This window comes from Poecilia formosa, unplaced genomic scaffold, assembly GCF_000485575.1.
Source record: "Poecilia formosa unplaced genomic scaffold, Poecilia_formosa-5.1.2 Scaffold127, whole genome shotgun sequence".
In the NCBI taxonomy this organism is placed as follows: Eukaryota; Metazoa; Chordata; class Actinopteri; order Cyprinodontiformes; family Poeciliidae; genus Poecilia; species Poecilia formosa.
Genome location: NW_006800066.1, coordinates 73,567 through 97,670, shown reverse-complemented (window position 1 = coordinate 97,670; position 24,104 = coordinate 73,567). Strand labels below are relative to the sequence as shown.

The following is a 24,104-nucleotide window of genomic DNA, read 5'->3' as shown; positions in this document are numbered from 1 at the left end:
TGAAGTGTGTCATTTAAATATAATTAAAGGAAAAACACCCCTAATTTATTAAGCATTATGAGAGTTTATTGTATAAAAAAGGGAAGATTTTCCAAAGGACAATTTTAAAAAATATTCTCCATACCTAAATTGAACAAAATATAAAACTAAATTCTAGATTTTTCAACTATTTCCATAAATCCTTGTCTTTTGAATCTATATTGATTCCTCTCCTGTTAAATGTTTGCTCAGAACCAGCAGTACCATATAAGTGTTAAAAACCTGTAATATATTAACAAATCATTGACAGGAATTCTCTTTAAAAGCAGTTAGTGATTTATAAAACCTTCACTTGTGAAAACAAAAACATGCTGAAATTTGGTTTCCTCTTAAGTTTAGCTCAAGTTTAGTCTCAGTCTTGTGAGCTTAATGCATTGTTGCTGGAACGTGGTCAGTTTCCGATTTTTAATCAGTCTAATTGGAATCAGGGATAAACATCTTGACTGGGATGTTTGTAAGTCACCATGAAGCACCAGAGTTAATTGATGAGCAGGAGCTATCCAATGTTATTGTTGGATAGAGGCATGCAAGTGGACAAAAAGCCTAACAAATCAAACAATGCAAAAAAATTGTCATGCACTAAATCTCTCCAATTGATTTTAACTTCCATTTCTGGCCAGTGATTGCAGGTCAGAGTACATAATCCTGTAACTACAAAGTTACTTTCCTAGGAAATGATTTTAGTTAGATAAATTCTCCCTTGAGTTTGTCAGGTTGCAACAGGGACAGGTTTGCAAAGTAAAGTAGGTTTCCTTTATGGATTGTCATTTCCTTAAAGGAAAATGCTCTGTGTGCTGGTGGGAGTGGGGGGAGGGCGTCGCATCAAGCTCTTTTCAGCATTGGCAGAAGGGAAACCGGAGCGATCCGAAAGAGCTAGAGGGAGCAGCAAAGATCCTCCGCTGCTTTACCTTAAGATCTGCTCTCTGCTTTTTGACTGGCAGGTTTATTTCTATTTCTTTTTTTTTTTGTGCAAATTTAGTTCTCTACTCTTTGACACAACCAGAGCCGACTCCAATGGGTTGATCTGCTTGTTGAGGGAGCAACAGGTGATCTGAGGAACCAACGTGCCAGCCAAACTCAGTGCAACCTCATGCTTGGGAATGCTTTCCTGCGTGAACCATTCGCCTCTCTTGCAACTCCCGCCATCAGCTGCATGAAGTCGGGATGCAGCCCATGCTGGTGAAGCACGCCACCGCGATCAACTCGCAAAATTGAGGATCCTAACAAGGTACTCTTCACTGAGGTGTGGAGGGTACATGCCGAAAATGGGGCGCAGCCGGACCCCCTCGGGACTCATCAGCAAGGCAGCGGAAGGAAGAAAGAGGTTTGTACTTGCGGCCCGGCGGTCCCACTCCACACAACCCCCTGCAGGGCACGGCAACGGCTGGCGCAAAAAGAAGACCAGAAGACGGTGAGGAAGGGCAGATTCAGGGTGGGAACGTTTCCCCACCTCCTAAACACAGATGCAAGATTACCTTCTTAAGGGTCAGAGACAAACGTGAACAACTTTCTGGTTTGGGGATTCAGAAAAAGAATTGCTGTGGAAACTTCACCGTTTCCACTTTGGTTGGATGAACATCTTAGATTCACAACAATTCAATTAGATCCTTAATATGAAAAGATCAGTTGTTTTTGCCTTATTTGATAAGATCAAATGGAAAATGCTTCGTTAAAATATTGCGATTACTTTTCATTCAAACATTTTCATCCAGTCGAAATTGACAAGAAGTCAATTTTCGTCTACGAGCTTCTGGTTGGATGACATTAAACACTGGCAACTTTCAAACCGAATTGCGAACCATTTTTAGCTTCTGTCTGCACCAGGAAAGCAACCAGTTTAAATAAACACCAATTATCCCAAAAAGTGTTTAAATATCCACAGATTGGACTTTTTGATGAACCAATAAATCAACCAATAAATTCCAACCTATGCACCAAATAGTTATTTTTAAAAGTCAGTTGCTTGTTGTCTGATTGTTTCACACTGGAAGAAGAACTTCAAATACATAAAAGCCCAAAATGGATATTGCATCAAAGCCAATAATCAGTTTATGAAGGTGAACTGTAAAACCATTTCCTCTGAAATGTGAAACTGAAGCACCAAACAAATTTAAGTGTTACTCCGAAGCAATTCAGGAGATCATCATGCAACCCAATCCTTTTTACTAAGAAAAAAATAAATTATGGGTTTTGTTCTGAACACCATAACTGGATTATAAATGTGCATCTTTACTTGGGGAAAACAGGATTAGTCCACAGCAGCTGATTAACTGGACACTCCACTTTAAAGAAGTCCTGCCAGATATTTTTTATTATTGCCAAATAGAAGCACCCTCAAGCTTCAGATGATTCAAAAGATCTTTATTAGACCAGGCACAGAGCGGGTTGAACATGGCGGAGCGCTGACATTTGAGGCACCAGAGTGGATTGTTTTGGCAAGGATTTAATCCTTTAAGGAGATTTAAAAGTGCGTAAACTTTTATTTCAAGTGTACCCGTTCACAGAAGGCCATTTCTCTCTCCCGACATGCAGTTTGACATGCTGAAAGGGGATCAACCCTTCCATACACACTCTTTCATGCTTGAACTTTGCACCACTTGAAGAGTTTTTGGCATTTCAATGAGAATGACGACACTGACGAAACAAAAAACACAAACAAAACATGACAGACACGGACAGAACACAACAAACAGAAATGGTACAAACACATAAGTACGACATTCAACAGCATTTACTGCAAAGGTTTAAGTTCATCAGACCCATCAGGCACGGACACGCGCCACAGTCTAGCTGCCGCAGCTCGGCTTTGCCGCCGTAGCTGGGCTCAGGCGGTGAAGACCGAAACGATAAGCGGGATGCGGTGGGCGGCTCCAGTAACGGTACCGGAATGGGTCCCGTGGCGGACTCACCAGAGGGGGTTCCCCGGCTACCTTGGGAGGCGTGGGACTGAGGCGGCGGCGCTTGGCTGCTGTGGCTCTGAGTCGTCTGCTGCAGGATGTTCAGGCACTCTCCCAGGCAGCTGAGCGTGGCGGCAGACGTGGCTTTGAGCAGCAGCAGGTCCTGGTCCAGGCAGGAGAGCGGGCCTTTGGTGGGCAGGGAGTCGATGGAGTGGACAAGGTTCTTCTGCTGGCCCTCTGCTTGGGACATCACCTGAAACAGAACATCGAGTATAATGTTTAGGTGTTACCCCTGCATTTTCTTGTCTCATGTAACCATCTTGTTTATGTAATATAATTTATTGTTGGCTCTTTGGAACAGCATGTTGAACCATTTTATTTGTTCCAGTTTAAAGTCTTAACTGGAGCAAGTAAAGCCACTGCATGTACAAGTGAATAACTTTAGATGAGAGGAAATAAAAACACAAATATCCATCTCAAGTTGCTCATTTTTCAATGATAAATATATTCATGCAAGCTTTGAGTGACCATCAGGTGTTTTTGATTGTTCAAAAACACCTAAATTCCTCACGTTTGAATTTACGGCAGTTTAGATGTCCAATCTGTTGTCTGATCAGATAACCTTTGACCTCAAACATCCCATCCTCTCAGAGCTCAGCTGTTCCCTCTTTCAGTGAACATTTACACTTGCATCATCTTCCTGAAATCGGTAACCATTAATGTTGCTTTATAGCTCCTCTTGCAACAGACCATCGATAAAAACACACACAGCCACAACGGTTCACAATAACCAAGCAGTTTATTTCAAAACAATCTCCCAGATTTCACTGTGCACAGCTTTTCCTGAACGATAAAACCAATTATGTCCGACTTGCTCTGTGAGTGTTTGTTTCTTCCATTGTAGCCCTTAGAGGTCACATTTTGGTTATTGAAGGCGTTTGCTGACGATGAGAAACAAAACAAAATTAGTTACGGCTTTAATGCATGTCTCCACTGCTGACTCATGAATTGTAGATGTAATCAGTAGTTGGACAGGAGTTTCATTGTGATGAGATGAGTCATCAAATCCTGCGAATAAAAGCGGTTTGAATGTTAAAAAACAAAAGAATCTTTTTTTTAAATTCATTTTGGAGGGCTAATGTTAAAGCCGATAATGAATTCCAATCTAAATGGAAATTTTTCTTCACTCAGGACAGAGTGGGCTACAAAGCCGGGAGCCGCTGCGTGTTTTTACCCCCTGCTGCTGTTCATCTGATTTTCATTAAACACACAGCAAATACAAAAATGTGCGTCTAGTTTCACATCAGTTTGACTATGATGTTTCGGACAAAATGATCTTTGGTTGTCACATCAGATGGTGCTATAATGGAGCAGCAAGGGGGTGGTCTCATCTTTGACTGGTCGATTGTCTCCCGCAAGCATTTCCTCACAGCAACGGTCCGTGTATTGTCCTCTGGTGTGCATGTGTGTGTTAGCTTTGTTCATCAGACTCACTCCTGGAGTCTCACAATCACTGTGCACGGTCTCAAACGTTTTTCTGTCCTGTCATTATAGAACTGAGCAAGGCTAAGGCGACAACATCTCTGGGAAACTTGTGAAATATTACTGAATCTGCTCTCTAGCGGTGTCTTTTGTTTGATTTTTAACAGCTGGTGTGCAGTTCCAAAACATTTCCTCCTTCCATGTGAATTTTATGAATGTTTGATTTGTACAGCTCAGTTTCATTTCTGGTTAGTGAAGCATGCACTTCCAAACCGAAGAGCCGGCTGTGCGTCTCCCAAAGACTTTTAAGTGCAGCGGTGTTCAAAGTTTTAAAGTCAAAGAGACAGAAATTAGATTTTAAAAAATTAAATTCTTATTCTTATTAAATATGGGGAACCAATATGTAATTTTATACTTTAGTTTTTTTCTTTTTGCTCTTTCCTTTGGTTTATTGTTTTGTTTGTATTTCATTTTAATTCATGTAAAGCACTTTGAACTGCCTTGCTACTGAAAATGTGCTATATACATTTTTTTTATTTAAAATTTTTCTTTTGAATATGATCAATTACACTAGAATGGAAGACTTTAAACGAAGTAATCTGACTAGTTGTTGAAAAGGAATATGTAAACTGTTGATTCAAAAATATAAAGCCTATAATTTCATCACTGTAGTGAAAAAGTTAAATGTATTCAGCTTGATGAAGACACAATGTGGATGATCTGTTCAGTTTGCTGAAAATTAAAATGAAATGCAATTAGATGGGTAAAAATAGAAGAAGACAGGATTTGTTTTGACATCGTTAGTCAAAATGACAGACAGCAAAAAGAAGTCTAGCGCGACCTCTGGACTAACCCTTCTCTCTGCCCTTCTTCCTGTTCAGCTACTAATGAATAACGGCCACTAGAAACACAAAATAACTAAAAATAAAATTTCCTCTCATCTAAAAAACTGCAGGAGAAGGGCTTAAAAACATCCTACAGAGGTCATGTTACTCAGAGACAGTCGGCTCATTGGCTTTGAGGCGAAATTTAACGAGTCTGGTTGCCTTGCCTGAATTCACCTCATAACTAAAGATTGAGGGAAGAACGCTGGATTGAGATAAAAAGAATCTGTGAAAGATGAATAATTAAAGACATAAAAAATACCGGTTTAGGTTGTCATGTTGTTCAGTGAGGAAGGTTAAATGTAAAATAACTACTAAATAATAAAAGAGACCTACAAAAAAAAAAAACCTAAGCGCATACAATAAAGACAAATGTCACCGTTTCTTTTTTCCAACATCCGCAGTGTTAGTATTGTGCAGGAGGTGACACAACTGAGCAATAAATCCAGTGACATCGTCTCCATCTTAGCTGCAGGCAGCAAGTCTTCCCCAAGAAGAAACGGCTGTGAGACGACGGCGCTAAAAAAAGAACCAAACAAAACTTTTCTGAGCAGAAAACTTTCTCCAGAAACGAAGATTTCTCCCTGGGAGAATTATTCCAGTCTGACTCACTTATCAGAGTCTACATGCATCACAGAGGGAAGGAGACAACGCTGCGTCTCGCTCACAGGTAATCAGCTTCTCTCAGGGATAATAAATCTGGGTTGTTTATCGGTTCGGAAATGTTCTGTTCATTAATATTGTATGGCTTCACAAACACTTGTTTCCCCACACAAACCTCAGGAACACACATGATCCTGCAACAGATCGCACAGCTGTTCAAGTCCCAGAGAAAAAAAAAAAGCTTTTCATTAATTTAAAGGACATGTATGCGAATACGTTTTTTTTTTTACTACCTCATCCGATTTTAATGTTTTCAGGCAGAGATTGTCCAAACATTTACATTTTCAGAGAATGTTAAAAGATCATCTTTTATTAAATTGACAGTAAGCAACCAAAATCTTGCAGCCTGTTGTTGTTGGTTATCAATGTGCAGTGATGCTGCCATTCTGCATTAAGTTGATTAAACAAAGCAAACGCTGTGATCTCATTATAAATCTCCCTCTAAATTAAACCCTAAATTTCTCTGGTAGTCCCTTTGGAAAAGTAATGACTCACCCCAATAGAGGAGTGCTTTATTACACAAAGATGTACTCTAGAATTAAAATATTGAAGGTTTCTGAGAGCGGCAAAAATGGAGCAGAAAAAGGGATGCAAAATAAAAAATAAAAAAACGTTCAGAAGTGTAATTGAATCTATGTGACACTAATAATGCAGTAAATCAGAGCCTGCCTTAAGGTCCATTACTCACTGAAAGGGTCATTAGTGTGTGGCAATGCAAGTTGGAGAACAAATTTGTTGCTATGCAACAATAAGAAATGCAGGGGAAAACAAACCGTGCTCTGATATGACACAGCTCACTGGGTTTTATAGTGCTCAGTAAAATGAAGCCACTTTTCTTGATGCAAGCAAAACATGACAGTTTTACACATAGCTGGGGAAAAAAAGGATTATTATTATTAAGCTCTGAGCCAATGGAGACAAAAATATAGCATGTACATAAAATATTTGAAGAGGGAGGGAAAATAAATTGGAGATGCAGGAGATTTTAAACAAGGATATAACAAAGCATGAGAAAGTAGGTGGCAGTGCTGAAAGGAGCCAAGTGCAAAAAGACAATAAGCAAATTTAGGAGCGGCCTGGGAACGCCTTGGGGTTCCCCTGGAGGAGCTGGAAGAAGTGGCTGGGGAGAGGGAAGTCTGGGCCTCCCTTCTGAAGCTGCTGCCCCCGCGACCCGACCCCGGATAAGTGGAAGAAAATGGATGGATGGATGGATGGATGGAGGAGCAGATGAAGTGTTAAATAAAATTGATAAAAAGGAACAGGAAATACAGATCAACATAACTAAGGCTTCAGAAAGACTGAAGGAATACATAAGGCAGAATCTAAATGGAGAACAGGAGAGCTGATTATCTGCAAGAATGTTGTCATTAATTTCTGCAACCCTGCAAATAAAAGAATACATTTCTCTGTTCTTGAGGACTAAGAAAATAACATTAAAAGTAACATATTATGTAAAATTCCTAATTTTTAACAGTCTTGTATTTCCATTTGTGTCTCAACTACTACTTAAAAAAAAAGGACCCAGTAATTTTTTTGGCTGTGAGTTAATACTTTTTAGTTTCTGGAAAATGACCCGTTTCAAAAACCTTCAGAATGCAATGTCAGAAATAAGCAGGCACTGCCCGTCACCTAGCAACCCAAGCTGAGTTTCAGGATGTCAACCAGTTTGACCAGCTGGTTTTACCAAAGTGTGCGCTGCGCAATGGCTACTGGAAAAGAAAAGTATTTTTTGTTGCCTTACCCTGCAGAAACCACCTCCTGCATTCTTGTTTGTTCTGCAGGAGGTTCTACGTCTGCTTCTCAAAGATGTACTGTTGTATAACTGCACATATGTTTGCAGCCATTTTATTGTGCAAGTGTAAACATGGAGTTGGGGGTCGTGACCAGCAGCAGCTTATTTGGAGGCCTTAAAACATCTCATTCTCAAAGAAACTAAAAAAAAAAGCAGAACTGAAGACTAAAATCTTATTATCTAAGAATGATTTTGTGCAAAAAAAATGTAACAAACATGTTTTGTATACCTTATAAACCAATCCTAATCTGTTCAAGGAAGCATAATAAGTCACCTTTAACGGCATGAATGAACTGCGTGATGAAAAGACGTTCAACAGATTAATTTTGAATTTTTCTTAAGAGGGAAAAGTCAGATTGGTTAGAAATATGAAGTGGGTCTACGAGGGCTAAAATATTCACAGTTTTATTGTCCAGACCTAAAACTGAGATTGTGACTTGCTCAGACTGAACGAGTTCACAGCAAAGGCAGATCCCGCTGCTTTTCCAAACACTTTTCACAAACACAGCACTCTCTGGAGCCAACAAGGCTGCTGATGTTTCCAGAAATAGAAGAGACCCAATCATCTGTCTCTGCTGCGGTGGAGCGAGGGTTGAAGTATTGGACGACTTCCCGTCAAGCTGGCTGTGGAGAGACGGTCATGTGATCTGACTCCCAGCATCTCGCATTGAGCGGGGAGACAGACGGATGGAAGGTGACAGCATGACAGAGCCTTCAACACTCAACAGCAGGCCGCTCTGATGCGTTGCTACGTCGATGCTTCTTCCAGAGGTTTTAGCACCACAGTGATCATCAGGTTTAAAATTTTAAACCCCAACTGGACCTCCACCCTGAGGTACTTTATTTATTTATTTATTTTGAACAGATAAAAAGTAAAAACAGAAAACAAAATAATAATAAAACTTAAGTATGGCCATCGAGATGCAATCTTGGATAATTTTGTTTGAAAAGATTCATGATATTATGATTGCCTGACCCTCTAATAGTCAAACCTTTAATATGACTGTGTCTGATCAGATTACAACGTTATACATATATTTATTAAATAAGAATTAGGAGAAATGTATCCAAGAATGATGTAGAAAAAAAATGTATTCATTATTTCTAAGGTTCTTGAATTTAATTCTTATTTAAATCCTGATTTAAAATGCTGCCAAGTGTCATCCTCTTACTTATAAAGTGGAAAAATTATGTAGTTTAATGTATTAAACTGAAAGTTATATTAACAAAATAAGCATTAGTGGACTGTTGTTTACTTAATTTATGAACATTCTGAATAAAGACAATGCTAAACTTGCACAAGTCACAAGTCATTACCAAATTATAATAATATCAATTATTCTTAAATATGAAGTCTGAAAATATACCTAACAATCAGGTTTCCAAACAGTATGATTATATGACCAGTTGACTTGCCATACTGGATTATTATATGACCATCAGGCTTGCCAACTGCAGAAACAACCCCCTACAATGCTGTTTAAAACCAACAAAGTAGGTTTTTAAGCTTCTTTTTTGCGGTCAAACCAAGTCGTTTCTGCACTGCTTTGGTGTGGAGAGCTTTGGTTAAAATCTGCTGTTGGTTTCTTCTGCTCAATTTTTGTTGTTAAACTTACTAATAAGCTAAATTTATGAATTAAAACAATGAATACATCCACCATGAGACCCCCCAAAAATACAGGATTTTCTAAAACCTAAATAACAAAACATGATATTGTATTTCACAGTAAAAGTTTAAAAAAAAAATCAGCAGGTCTGATAGTCCACTGGATGGGGCTACATCATTTGTTTGCATAGAGAGCTGATAATGGATATAACTACTCTGAATGCATGTAAAGTCAGCTCTAAATGCTTAAAGTGACTGACTTGTAACCAAACCAGCCAGAACAAACATTTACGCAAGGTCTGGCAATTACCTCAGTCTTCATTTGCAGCTGCGATAAACACAAACATTCAACAGCAACGTGTTGTTTCAAGATATTATCAGCCACAAAATAGGATACAAAACACATTTGTGATGCTGCTGATAAGACCACAAATCCACTGCATGACCAACAAACCACAGCTTTCTGGTCTCCACTGAGCACAGCTCTGCATATATCAATGCACAAAGGCTCCACTGATCCTGTTAAACTTGTCAGGAAAGTTTATTGGCCTTGTAAGAACAGAGGAAGAAAAAAACCCGAATGACGAGGAGGAGGAGTAGGAGGTAGGGAGAGAGGAAGTCAAATGACGGCGGAGTTGAATCAGGTCACAGTGAGCGGCGACCCAGTTCTTCTGAACCAAAACAGAGAGAACATAAATCACACAGAGCCACGTTTTGTCTGTCTTCGGAGGAGCCCAGCAAACCAAAGCAGAGCTCGTCTTGCTTGGCGATTACACGTTCTGCATGCCGTTTATTAAAACTATCCGCTCTTGAGAACTTGGACGCGTTCTCCACTCGTGTTGATCACTAGTTGCTCCCTTTCTGTCATTTAGTGAATCATTTAGGCGAGATACTTTAAGCAGAACAAGTTGGAGCTGCAGAAGATTAATAACTTCCACTCAGCCAGCAAAAGAAGCCAAAAAAATGTCAATTTGTTTGAAATAAACGATTCTTTAAAAGACTTATAAGTAGACTTTATCTAGTTGTGTTGTTCTTCAATCAAAAGGCAACAGTGAAGGTGTACGGACCCTACAGAGTTGTCTCTTTTCCTCTAGTATAATGCCTGATTCTGTTCGGATCAAACAAAGCCACTTTGTTCCTGCATGAAACCAGAAGAAGAAGATGGTCTGATATCTGTAGATAAGAGTTTTTGACTGTGTCAGGCTAAAAACTTTGCTTGCATCTGCAAAAACACCAAGATATAGAAGATGGCAGTGATGAAAAGCTGTAACTTTTTACACCTGAAGCTCCTTTTCTCCTTTTATCAGCTCAGTTTAGTTTATTTATAGGTCCAATTCCCATCATATCATCTCAAGGCACTTCACACAAAAAGTTATTTCAATCCATTATTCAAATTAGTTTGAGAAGTTTTCTATCTAAGGAAACTCAGCAGATTGCACTGAGTCATTGACTTCCTGCATTTATTCCTCCTGCATGAGAATGTAGAGACGGTAAACAATCATATGCATTGTGTTGCTGACTTTACACCAACAGAGCATGCATGAGGCGACAGTGGAGAGGAAAACTCTCCTTTAGCAGTAAGAAACATCCATCAGATCCTGTTACAAGAAACTGACTTGTGCCTGGGAAGGACAACGTTAGCAGTCCCCCAATCGTAAGAGAAAACATAAAAATAAAACATATTTATTGTGTCTTAGTAAAACGGCTCTTTTTTTTAGACAAGCCAGATAGTATTACTCTCACAAGGTTTTTGCTCATTAGTTTCCCATCATTTGTACCTGACCATGACTGAAGATAAAAAGAACCAAAGCATAAGTGTTGGCGTAAAAAAAAATAAAAACAACTCACCAATTAAACCAAAAAGTCATGTCGGTACAAAGGGAACAAGTCCTCTAAATGCCTGATAGATCCTTGACAATCATCTCGCTGTTGCTAAAATATGCGATGTTTGTTTGTGTTTGGCACAGAAATACATCTTTGCGACAGACGGGGAGCCAGAAAGAGACCAAAGAGGCCTTTTAAAACTTGGCTCTTTGTGAACTGTAGTCAGCACTGTTAATCGATTCAGATAGGAGTGTTTTCATGACTGAATTATTCATAATTGAGGTAGATAAAAAGAATAGAAACAAATCCTCAGAAAAATGCAAATTACAGAAAGGCTGGAGCATTACTGACGAGGACCACTTTAAAAGATCACAAGAAAGTCTCACTGTTTAAATATTAGGACAATACGACACAGTTTCTTCAGGAATCACAGCACTGACCTTTTTTTAAACAAAAAATATTCCTAAGCATGCATAATCAACATCTTTCAGATCAAATTAGTTTGAAGAACCTCACAGATATTACGCACAACTACATGGTAAGTTTACGATTTAAAGCTCAACAAGAACAAGATGTCAAAAAATATCTTGTGGGAATTTAACTCTTTCCATTCAGGTTCAATACATCTCCACAAGTACGTCACATTAAAAAGCCTGTTGTCCAGGTTTTCCCTTCCTTCCTGACTGCTCAGTCATCTTATCATTGTTATTCAACAGCCTGGCGACAATCCAAAAAGCACACTGTGTCTCCAAACAATAGACTGAAAGCACAAAATAGAAGGAAAAAAAAGTTTTTTTGGTTTATTTACAAATGTGTCATCATTTTCACTTCATAAAACCAAACAACGTATCGCAATTAATCACCTCAAACTGACTCAAGACAGCTCATTAAGAAGTGACAGAGAAAAACAATCTCCTCCCAGAAGATAAGCAGAAAAGGAAGAACGACTCGTCAGCGCGACCAAAGATTCATCAGCAGCCGGAACCGACGGGTCCGATGACGGACGCAGAGAAAATTGATGAGGATTCAAAGCTCCAACTTTGTTCAATTTAATGAAAAACTCCAACTTCTGAGAGGCTTTCAAATGTTTGCACTTATCCTCTAAAATGGTGCAAAAGACAATAAAATGGAAAAAGACTGAATATTTCATGCATTCAGGGATAATCTGGGGAAAACATCATTGTCACCTCGGATTAGTAAATAATGAGATTCTCACAAAAAGTGAAAATATCTTGTTTTTATTGCACCACAGTGTTAGATGTGAACCATGATCGAGTGGATTTCATGAACACAACTATAAGCCTCCAGTTTATAGTTTTAAGATAAACGTCACCTTAAAGGGCAAAAAATATAATCTTTTATCAAAGCAGATAAAAGACAGCCAAATTAAACAGCCACATAAATCTACAGTTTGTAAACTTAAAACTCCAGCTGAGGATTTCGTCATTACTACTTTTGTCTATTGTGGTTCGGACGAAGCTCAAGTTTGGCATTTCAACAGCGATGTTGTCGCTCTTCATCATCAACTTGTGGCTGTACTCTTGGCTTTTCCTCTTACACTTCATTAAAATATTTCTCAACTTCTGACAAAGCAATTAATACAACTATCTTAGACGTCAAGCTAGAACTTTGTCGAAAATGAAAACTTTACTAGTCACAAAACCATGGAACACAGTAGTCTTCTTTCAGCCAGCTGATCGGCAGTGGAAGCAACAGGTGAGGGAGGGGCAGAGCTACATGACTTTGAAGAGATTCCTCCAGCCATTTTGGCACTCTCTTCGTATTTCTAAGGTCTTTAAATGGTTGAAATCATAAAACAGTTGAAATGTTTAATTAAACTTTTTGAAGCAATGCTGAAGTCACTGATCACTTCCACCAAAAATAAAACAAAAGCCAATCCAGCAGCTCTTTCTATTATTCATTTTCATTTGACTTTTTGTTTTATATGACTGGTGTCTTTGTCAGGGCTGCCAGGGAAACATAAAACACCAATGAATTTACCTAAAAAGTATTTTCAAAGATCCGAGAAAAAAAACTTACTTTAACTACTGAACACCGAACCAAGACCCTAATAGTCTAATATAAAATTAAAGCATTACCAGGTGTCATCTGATCTCATGGAGGAAAGGACCAGCTGCCAAAACTCTGAACAAAGCAGGAAATGCCATTCACACCAGGGTAGAGGGAGTCTGCTCTCTAATAACAACGTGGCTTCACTTCGGTACTCTTATCTCACTTCCTAAAGAACACATCCTAATTCGTTCTGTTCTCATCTTCTCATATGTCAGACTTTCTCAGCATGAGAGGAAGACAAAAATGAAAAGAAGACGGGGAAGAGGTAAACGGAGAGACATTTATGAAGGTAATCAGTTAAATTTAACAGTATAGTCTCATAGTTTGTAATAGAAAAATACAGACGTGTCCTACAAGCTGAACAATGCAGAGCAAAAACAACAAAAACAAAAATGTGTACTCTTCCACCATCTGAGAAGCTCTATGTGAAAAATACTAAAAGCAAAAACTAAGTAGGTCCAATGATGTTTAATGCCTGCATTAGCAACATTAATTTGAATTTGAAGTTTCGCTTTGTGACTAATTAGACAAATTGTGGTTGAATGTCAACCCCTCGTCTTTACAGCCCAGATTTTCAGATTGATTTTGAGATTTCTGGACCTCATGGAGTACTTTCTGGAAAATTCACTTCCTGGAAGAGAAGCAGCGACGTTAAATTTATAAACGATCCCTCACTGTAGAGTAATGGGCTTCAAACTGTTCAGAAATGTTCTTTTAACATTTCAAAATAGACAGACGGTAGAAGTTACTTCTCTGAGATCAGACCTGATGTCTTTACAGCCTGGCAGGGTGTCAACACACACACACACACACACACACACACACGCAGGCACGCATCTAGGGCTCTGTTTTAGAGAGGTGGTCACATTGCTCATTTTTAATTAATCATTTGCATTTTATCAACAGAGTCTGACTGCTACTGTCCTTGGCAGATCTGATAAAAGTAGCGAGAATGTTCTCAGTTTTTCACACACACACTTTCTATTTTTGCGTAACACAAACTGTTGTTTTGAACACATTTGTTTAATATAAGTAGAATATGCAGACATATGAAACTTTAAACCCTGGAATTAAAATGAGTGCATTTTTTTCTCCATGCCTGTATATCATTGTGTCCTTTTCTTAAACTACATTTTTTAAACTCTTATTGCAGAGTTTGAACAGGAAATCCAAAAATTTTTTTTTTTTTATGTGTGAGAATGGGTGGATGTTTTTGTTTTAAAATGTTCATAGTGGAACAGAAAGTTAATCCAGAAAGTCCACATAAATACAGCTGCCTGAGATCCAGACTGAAAAACTAGACCTCAGATAAAAACGTCCAAAGATTCAGGATGATTGCATAGATTTTTCTGCCTTAGCAACAATGTTGGTGGAGTAAAGAATGTAAAGTCTGCATAAAAATGAGATTAAGTCTGTTTTAACCAGCTCATTTCATAGCCTGCTGAATTACTGTAGTGTCTCTATTGCAGCGGCGCCGGATTCATTTTTGAGGTGGGGCGGCCATGATCTCCGCTCACCTGAAGGACAAAGTTGTCGGGTCTACCATACGCTGCAATCTGGCTACTGATTGCTGGCTATTAAATGAGCGGTCATAAAGATTTGGTGGAAAATAATCAGAAAAAAATGGTTAGAAGTCGTCAGTCCGGTTGTCACACTTTACACAGAACATTAGAGGACGGAATAGAATTTATTCCATTTTAAAACTGGAGTCTGGAAAAATTTTTACAGTTGGACAAATGCCTGCAGCCGACCTCATGAACAGCTGAATACAGAGATTGGTGGCATTAAAACAGCATGTTGTATGGCATTGTTTTGTCATTATTACATCATATGCTTAATGATTAAAGATCAATGCGTCAAGCTCGGTCCAAAACAATAAATATGTGCTGTGTCTACAAATACGTCCAGTTTCTTTGTAAAGCAGCAACTTTTCAGGCATGTGGTGCAAATATTCATAGACATATGTGATCAAAACTGATACACACTTAAGTAATTCCTCAACCAGGGGTGCCTGCAGGATCTTATCGGAGGGCAGCACAACACTATCACTGCACCTGACCCAAAAGAGCACAACCACATCTCCAACGCGCATCATGTGCATGTCGCAAAAAACTAGCACAAACCTAAACCACACGAATACAGGCCACGCGTGCGTAATGTGCATGGCCCACTAAAACAGCGGACCTATTTTTTAAATTATGCTAAATAACATGAGGCATAAGTGATTGGAGGAGATTCCCATGTTCAGGTGGTGTGTCAGACATCCAGAGAAGGTGAAGCAACAATGTCTGATTAATTTCTAGTCTTTTGGCAAGCACTTCAACTAGATTTGACCGTTTAACCCGCAGTCTTATGGTGCGTTCAGATCAGAGTCGTTTTGAGATTCATGCGCGTCTGGTTTACATCCAAAGTCTATTTGGAGGCGCGTCCAGAACCGTTGTGGCTCGTTTCGAGCATCTAGCGAGGCGCGATTTGAACCGTTTGGAGCGTTTTGAGCCTTTGAAGCGTCCAGCCCGTCCAACACTCCACATAGACATAGATTTATACCAGACGCAAAGGGCGCATGCCAAACTTGAAGCTTCCGACGCTTTTTGAGGCTCGTCATTAGCGGGTTAAACAGTTGCCCAACCTGGTGACCCGTCAGCTCTTCAGTTCACCAAACCACAAAACAAAAAGCTCATAGGCAGGCGACCGGCCAGAACCGCACACGGTAAAAAGCTCAGGCGGGATCCAAACGACCGCTCTCAGAACTACAGGGGGATTCAAACTCTGCTCATTCATTTTTAGCTTACAGAAAAAGCACCAGGCTGCCAAACAAAAGTAAACTGACCAATTTAGCATTTGGGCTTTGGCGTTCCCAACCCCCCATCTGTGTGCTACATACATCTTGTATGTAGCACACAAATGTGAGCTATGAGGTTTTCACACAAAATATTTTTTCTCCACAATTTTAAAGAGGGTTAGATAATTTTAAAAAATCCAAAAATTAATGTGACGTTACGGCGCAGCACCGCTATGCTCTGGGTCTGAAGCCAAAAGGCAGAGCAGATTATGTTTCCTGTTCCGGGAAAGAGATTTCTGCATGGGGCAGATAACCAGCCGAACTGATGACAATATTTTTGCATTAAAAACAAAATGAAAAACATCGCGTTTAAACTTTAATGTGCTTGTTATTTAACAAACAAAAATGAATTTCAACAGCCCAGAGAGACCTGAAAACCCATCAGTAGCCATCGACACTTATGGCTACCGACAGCTGATTGGCTGCTTTTGGATCAAAAAATAAATAAAAAGCTATTTGTGTAAGTATTTTTTGACCTGAGCAAAAATGATCTGCTCTGGGCAAAGTGTGGGTCATCACTTGAATGGACTAACAGACTAAGTCTGCCTACATTTAATCCATATTTTCAGTCATTTGCAGATGATGGGGACATTGTATTGAAGAAAGAAGAAAGTCGGGAAAACAAGGATTGATAAAATCTAAATCCTCATCCCAGTTTTCAGCAATAGCATCTATATTTTCATGATATCATGTAGCTTTATTAAAATTTAGTTAGTTCTCCTGCACAGTCAACATGTAAGCAGGCAGATATCGAGCAAAGACATGTGCAATTTGCAATGTAAACCTATTGCTCATGTGATTATTGTGAAATTTGTCTCCATGTAGAATCTTTAACATCTTAAACTTCCAATGTAATCATGTGAATAAGACAGCTTTTAAATGAGTACACCTTGGAAGAAATATCAGAAAAAGGAACTGGAAAACTGATGACTCTTTATACACCAGATTTTTTGTTTTCAGCGGTTTTTAGCCTTTCTTCTAAAATAAAACATCTGAATGTGCTTTGCTTCAGTCACCCACCTCCTTGACCTCCAGCAGCTGCCCTGGATACTGACTCCTGGACCGCCGAGCTGCAGCTGGGGACTTGTGGTGGGTGATGGTGACGATGTTGCTGGGCGCGGCCGAGTGGCCCTGGTGCCTCTGGGAGCTCGGGGATGAAGATGGAGTCAGGTGTGGGAGGAGGGAGAAGCTACGTGTCCGACCAGATGATGAGGTGCCCTGGGGGAGGAGGAAGAGGAGGAAGAGGAGGCAGGAGATGACACAGGAAGGGAGAGTGTGAGTCATGCAGGAATTTATGAGCACCAGGAAGTTTTGAATAAATTTAAAGTTTGCTTCAGGTCCAGTTTGTCCTGGAAGTCTGAAGTTTTTCAATGTACAGCAAAAAAATAAAATAAAACATGGAAAAGCATCTCTACTCATATTTCTACTTTTACAAACTTTTCACTTAGACATTAATCTTTTAGGGATTAAAAATACAAACTTTTTTTTCAAATAAGTAAAAAGTACAGCCAAAAAGCTCATTCATGTGATATAAATATTTTGATTTGATAACAAGCATCTTAATTCCCTTTGACATGGCAGAGGGAAAACACGGATGATGGGATGTTTATGGGGTTTTCCATATGATCAATCAGACTGAAGCCTGGGGAAAAGCACAACTTTTCATTAAATGAATCAATAGCAATGATCTCTACATGTAAACTAAATGTGCAGTTTTAATGATACAAGTGTTTTACACAATGAACAAATCATTTAATCTCTTGTGATCTTATGCAGACACTCAGTCTGCATCAGCGCAGATTTATTTATGCTTGGAGTGGCTTCAACTGATTGCAGCCCGACCTACTTTCTGAATAATTTGGTCACTGATTTTTGGAAACTTTCTGATACATATAAAACATTGAATTTTCAGAGCAAGATTGTCAAGTGGTACACCCAGCATAGCAAAAACCATGTCTCAGCATAACATGCAAAAAAAATCTTATTTAATCTCTTTATGCACGGAATAATCCAACACTGTTTATTCCTTACAGGTTTAAATAAATAACCCGACTCAATCCAAACAGAGTATTAATAAAAAAGAAAAGAAATATAAAGGTGACCTATTATGCTTCCTTGAACTGGTTTGGATAAGTCTACACAAAACATGTTAAACAATTTTTTTTTGCACCAAGTTATTCTTAGTTGATGAGATTTTAGTCTGGTCTTTGTGCCATTTTGAGCTCCTTTCAGTTGCTTTAGAGCCTCTTGTCACTTTAAATTAAAATAAACTGATGCTGGCCATGTATCGCAATGTTTACACTTCCACATCAAAAAGGCTGCAAACAGATGCATGATTGTATAACTGTACTTCTTTGAAAAGCATAAGTAGAGCCTCCTGCACAACCAACAAGAACGTAGCAAGTGGTTTATGAATGGTAAATCAACAACACTGTAAGGCGCGTACTACACAAGACCAGCTGACCAAATGTGCTGGAGCTCCGCTTGGGTTGCTAGGTGATGAGCGAAGCTCTGCTGGTGTTGCTAGGTAACAGGCTGGGCATTGCAGGAGCTGCTAGTTGAGAGTCAGAGCCTGCTGATTTGTGACATTACATTCAGGATAATTTTCCAAACACCAAAATCACAATAACTTGTTTTTAGAAGGAGCAGAAACCAAAATGGAAGTACAAAAATGTGCAAAATACATTAAGGCACAAACAATAAGAACAATTTGTAAAAAAAAAAAAAAAACTTTTCTGGGTGAGGAAGCCAGCAAACTCTGCTGCAGGTTATTGTGTCCTCATCATGCTCAAAGTGTCAGATGACAGTCGATGGGAGAACTTCCCTTTAAACAGGAAGAGACGAGGAAAACCACCCACCAGAACAGCAAAACTGAGTTTGTGCCACATACTCTTTGTTTCAACATAAAAATCCAGTATTTATCGTCCTTACTGATCTGGTTTTTGTAATTATTTACAACTAGGCTCTATGCAAACGCATAGTCGGCCTTTTTTTTGGTCTCTCTCTACAGTGAAGTCGCATCACATCCTTCATGCTGACGCCTCGGTCTCTTCCCCCCTTGAATCCTCAGTTGGCTGACCTCTGTGCTCACACAGGCAGCAAAAGTCAGATCGCTATCTTGTCTGCTCTTTCTTTACTGTCCATTAGTTTAAAGCAGCACACCGAGAACAAGGCACCATAGATTTATCCCTCAGAGGAGCACAGGGGGTCTGGTCACTGCAGCGGTGAAAAACACCACAGATCAAATTAACAACTCCCCCTCAGAGCAACCTGACCGGGAGGGAAAACAACAAGCCTTTGTTTTGAAGAGGAGCCGCTTGCTCTTAAGAAAAATAAGAACACATGGTCAGAACAAACAGTGTTCTCCATATTTATAGGTAACAATGAGTAAGGAAACATTTACAATAGCGTCAGTTTTTATTGCAGCCGGACAGGAATGACTTTTATCGTATAAAGATTGAAAAGAGCTGCAAAACTTACAAGCCCGTAAGAAAAAAGTCAACTTGTTTACATACCATGTTGACAGAAGTATTCGCTCACCCGTCAGAATCATTAAATTCAGATGTTTGGATCACTCCCATCACCATATGTGTATAAAATCCAGGCACGTCTCGACAAAAACTTATTCAAACATGGGTTGCCAAGTACTTCAGTTAAATCCAGTGTGGAACCATGATAAGATAGGTCAGCTGAGCTGTGCGATAAGTCTGATTCAAAATGTCCACCTTTTAGTGGCTTAAAGCATGCCAGGTAGCTGAGTGGGTGCAGAACACGCCAGCTTTCAACAGCTGCAGCATTCCAAAATTGGGCAACCTTCAAATTAGCAGAGGAACAGGGCATAGGGAGCTTTATTTAATAGTTTCTAAGTAAAGCAGCTGCATCCAAACCTCTCATCACCGAAGGGAAGGCAAAGAGTCGGAAACCCACCACTGCTGGACTCTGGAGCAGTGGATTCATGCTCTCTGGAGGGATAAATCATCCTTCGCTTTCTGGCAAATAAACAGAGAAGTCTAGGTTACGCAGTTGCTAGTGGAACCACATTTGCCTGACTGCTTTCTGTCAGTTTTAAGTTTGGTCCAGAGGGGGAAAACCGTCAGCACCAAAGAGTGGGTCTTGTTTTCAAGGGTTGGATTAGGTCTCTTGTTTCCAAAGAAAGGAACCCTTAATCCAGTGGGGGGAGGGAGGGGTTTCATGCTCCTAACTTTGAAAAAACAATTTGAGAATGCTCTCTTTCTGTTCCAACATGGCTGCACATCGATGCAGGAAGGAAGGTCCATAAAGGCATGGAGGAGTGAGTTTGGTTTGGAAGAACTTCTTCCTGTCCAACATCAGTGTCCGATCTCAAAAACACACTTCTGGAAATATGTTTGAAAAATCTAAAAACTATAAATATTATGTAAACAAAATTTATTTAAGATTATTGTTTACTTTTGAAGTCAGAGTTTCAAGGAACTTTTGATGCATGATTTTCTATTTTACGATGTGACAAAGACCCGTTTCTTTTAGCTGCTTTTCAAAATAGAAGAAAATATTTAAGCAAGCCAACTGAGAGAACAAAAACTGCACCAAAGTAGCAATTGGCTCCGATTTCCTTAATTTTGTGATATTGGTGATCAGCCGATACATAAGAAACCAGTTTTATCCGCCACTGCAACAGTCTGAAAATCAACCACCATCACATCTTCCTCCAACATGAGAGACAAAAAAAAACATTGGCTAAAATCAGATTGAGCAGGTCAGGCTTTTTAGGGATCAGTGATCACTGTCACCACAAAGATCCATGGAACAGCCATCAAACATCATCAACATACCAATCGATTATTTGGAAGTCATGCCAGGAAAAACCTTTTATCCGGTTATAACAAACAAAAACTTGGAGTAAGCAAAACACTGCTGGGACTTTAACTGGAGCTGTGTTTTCTTGGCAGAATAACGATTAAAAACGTGTCCTAATGAACACAGAGATGGTTCACCAGGGATAAAAAAAAAGAAAGAAAATGAACCTTCCCAAATCTCCAGACCTAAAACTTTTAGGAAGCCTCCTCAATGAGCTAAAGTGAACATAAGACCCAAACTTATAACAGACAAGAGAAAAGCGAAGTATGAACAGCATGAGTACCAATTATTTCCGTTTCCCCAGATAACATTTTCATTTTAGGCTCATGCTCCTGCTGTTAAAAGATTTACTTTCAAGCTTTTTAAACATCAATTCCAGGGTCACATGCCTGTTTTAGTTTCTCCACATGACAAAAAAATAAACTATTTTATAATTGTGGGTACGCATTTCTTTGGATTAGAGGCATTCACACTTGATAGGATGAAGGAAATCCTCTAAGAATCGTGACAGACAAGCTGAAAGAGGAGATAAGAGCTTTCAACATGTGCAAACAGAGAGACACGTTGAAGTTGTTCCCTCCAAGTATGTAAATATGGGAGAGTAGATCATGGAAAAGGAAAGAAGGAACTGAACTCGATGTAACCTCAGACATAAACTCATTAAATGTAGGAACAACTGCAGCTCTTCTTACAGTCCAGATGCTGACAGACTGAAATTAAGAACATGGCAATAATGACCCTCTGCAACTTTGGCTTCCTGATTATTCTCCATCATTTTCAGCTCCCAGTAAGTAAAGTATAAGTTTTAATCACCTCACAGGTGCGCCGCCGTCAGACGACGGTGGGCAGATGGCTCCCCTGAGCGAGGCGGTAAACAGTCGGCTGCAGACGTCTCCTTTTCTGCACCACAGGAAAAAACTAATTGCTCACATTTACTTATTAAGCAATAACTTTGCCCAGAGGTTTAAATATAGTTTGGTTTTATTATCTATTTTTAACAGTCCAATGTTCTTTCTCATTAGTGGAATTAACAATCGAAGAAAGTGTTTAATTATGAATATTACAGTTTTCGTTTTATTTCCTCAGTTTGAAAGTGCGACTGAGCGTTTTTTAAGTTAATAATCAGACTTCTGGGTAGAAGCTGAAGCTCCAACTGAACTTCGTTAAATTAGGCAACGGCCAAGACATGAATTTATTCAAGTAATTTGATTCAAAAGGTGAAAGTTATGAATTCATTACACAAATAAACTAATTACTACATGTGGTGATAAGAATTTGCAGCTAATGGAGCCTCAACATTCAGTTACTCAGGAAATACAATAAAAAGGAAAATGTTGATCAGAGAAATGTTGTGGTCTAAACAATGAGGAAGAAGATTACTGGGATGAAACTGTGCAGCACGTAGTCTCCAGCTGTGTTCCTACTCAACATATAATTGCGCAAATTTGAATTATGGAAAGAAATGTGTCTAATGGAAACATGCCATGTTTTTTGATTAATAGTTTTTGAGCTAGAATGGGGGAGTTTTTCAGCTCTATTAAAATTTGTATATTTCTCAAAACTGCAATAGGAACCCTTTCTACACGTCACCCAAGTCAACCGGATGAGAGTACTGGCAGAAAAGATGAAGAATAAAAGGATGATAGTTCAGCATGGATTCTAATGATTTATCATGTGAACAAACTTATTCGCCTGTGATTTTAACTGCATTTCTCACATGATGGAAACATTGTAATTGTTGGGGTTTGTACATTAGTGCAACATCAAAGTTTTGCACACATTTGTAATAGAAACGCAGCTGCTACGTCACAAAGGTCATCTTAATCAAAGACTAAAACTATTTATCAGGTCGGGCTGCCTTAACGTTCCCCTCGGCTACAAAACACATTTTAATTTATATTTTGTGGTCGAGTAAAACAAGCTTCATTTTTACTGTGTAAGTGCAACCAAATCACTTTCTGTTCCAGACATGAAGTAACAGAAATTTGTGAACAATTCTTCATAGAGGAGATGTCTTTAGTTTCATTTAAATGATTTTATATAGGACTATTTTATTTTACCATATTAAGCCGCAATGTTGTACAAGCATCAAAAAAGGTAGATATGAACGCCAATCCCACAATTATTTTGCTCAGAAAAGCTTAAATGAGACGAAAAATGACAGTCCACTTTCACAAATGCAAAACAGCAATCTTCAAATTTTAAACTGCAACATTACCATCAACAACAGGCTGCATTTAACCCATAATCCATGCTCGCACTAACGTGTTAGTTTCCAAAAATGACAAGCCGATTTTTACTTAAATACTGTTTTGGCATCAGAAAGATATCTAGTTATTATTCATTCAACAGACAGACGGTTAAAAGCCACATCAGGTCATGTACTTCCAGAAATAAGCAGCAATTTGAACAGAAACATGTTTACCAGTTCATTTCTGATTTTTCCTCCTTTCTGTCTCTTTGTGTCCAGTTTAAATTCACCACCTGGTTAATCAGGCAGCTAATCAGCTTCATGAGGCACAGCTGTGCTCCCAGCCTGCTGCTCCAGCAGCAGCATTTACAACCTGGCAGCTCGGGATGCGACCGCCAGGCGTTCTGACCCAACGGTGCAAACCTCCTCTAGAAAACTCCAGGGGGAAACTCCCTCGGGTTTCACACAACCGTGAAGCACTTAGTTTAAAATTTTAAGGTTTTAAAATTTCTTGATTTTAGTGTTAAGCTCTGAAAGTAGGGCAGAATGTTTACGCTACTGGGAAACAAAAACCAGCCTATGAGCTGAAGAGCTGCAGCCTCTGGCAGGAAAGAGGCATTAAATGAAATGAACAAAATCTTTTTGAGTCGATAGGCCTCAACGAGGCAGACAGAAAAGAGCCGGCCATTAACAGGAGACACTTTATGCTTTACTGAGAATGGGAGACTCTGAAGGCAGAGATCAGTACGAGACTTATATGGCATGATAACCAACATTTACTCAACAGCAGCACCAATTTAATATGTTTTTACCCAAGTAAAAATAAAAAGTAGTTGTCCATGAAACTACTCAAGCATAAAAAGTATTTTAAGTTACTTAAGTAATGAGTAAATTATGTTGTCAGAGAGAAAAATATAATTTTACATGCAAATTCTAGTATTTTAAAGACTAAAATAAAATAAAAAATTATACAAA

At 39.0% G+C, this 24,104-nt stretch overlaps 1 protein-coding gene across 1 annotated transcript in view; it reads right to left on the bottom strand.

The window, feature by feature from the left end:
- osbpl10a (oxysterol binding protein-like 10a) overlaps positions 1-24,104 on the bottom strand; it is a 101,342-nt gene that overhangs the window by 44,136 nt on the left and 33,102 nt on the right. Inside the window, exons 5-6 of the mRNA XM_007561435.2 lie at positions 17,123-17,320; positions 2,949-3,189 (exon numbers count right to left, since the gene is read on the bottom strand). Coding sequence (XP_007561497.1) covers positions 2,949-3,189; positions 17,123-17,320 — 439 coding nt within the window. The remainder of the gene's footprint in view (positions 1-2,948; positions 3,190-17,122; positions 17,321-24,104) is intronic.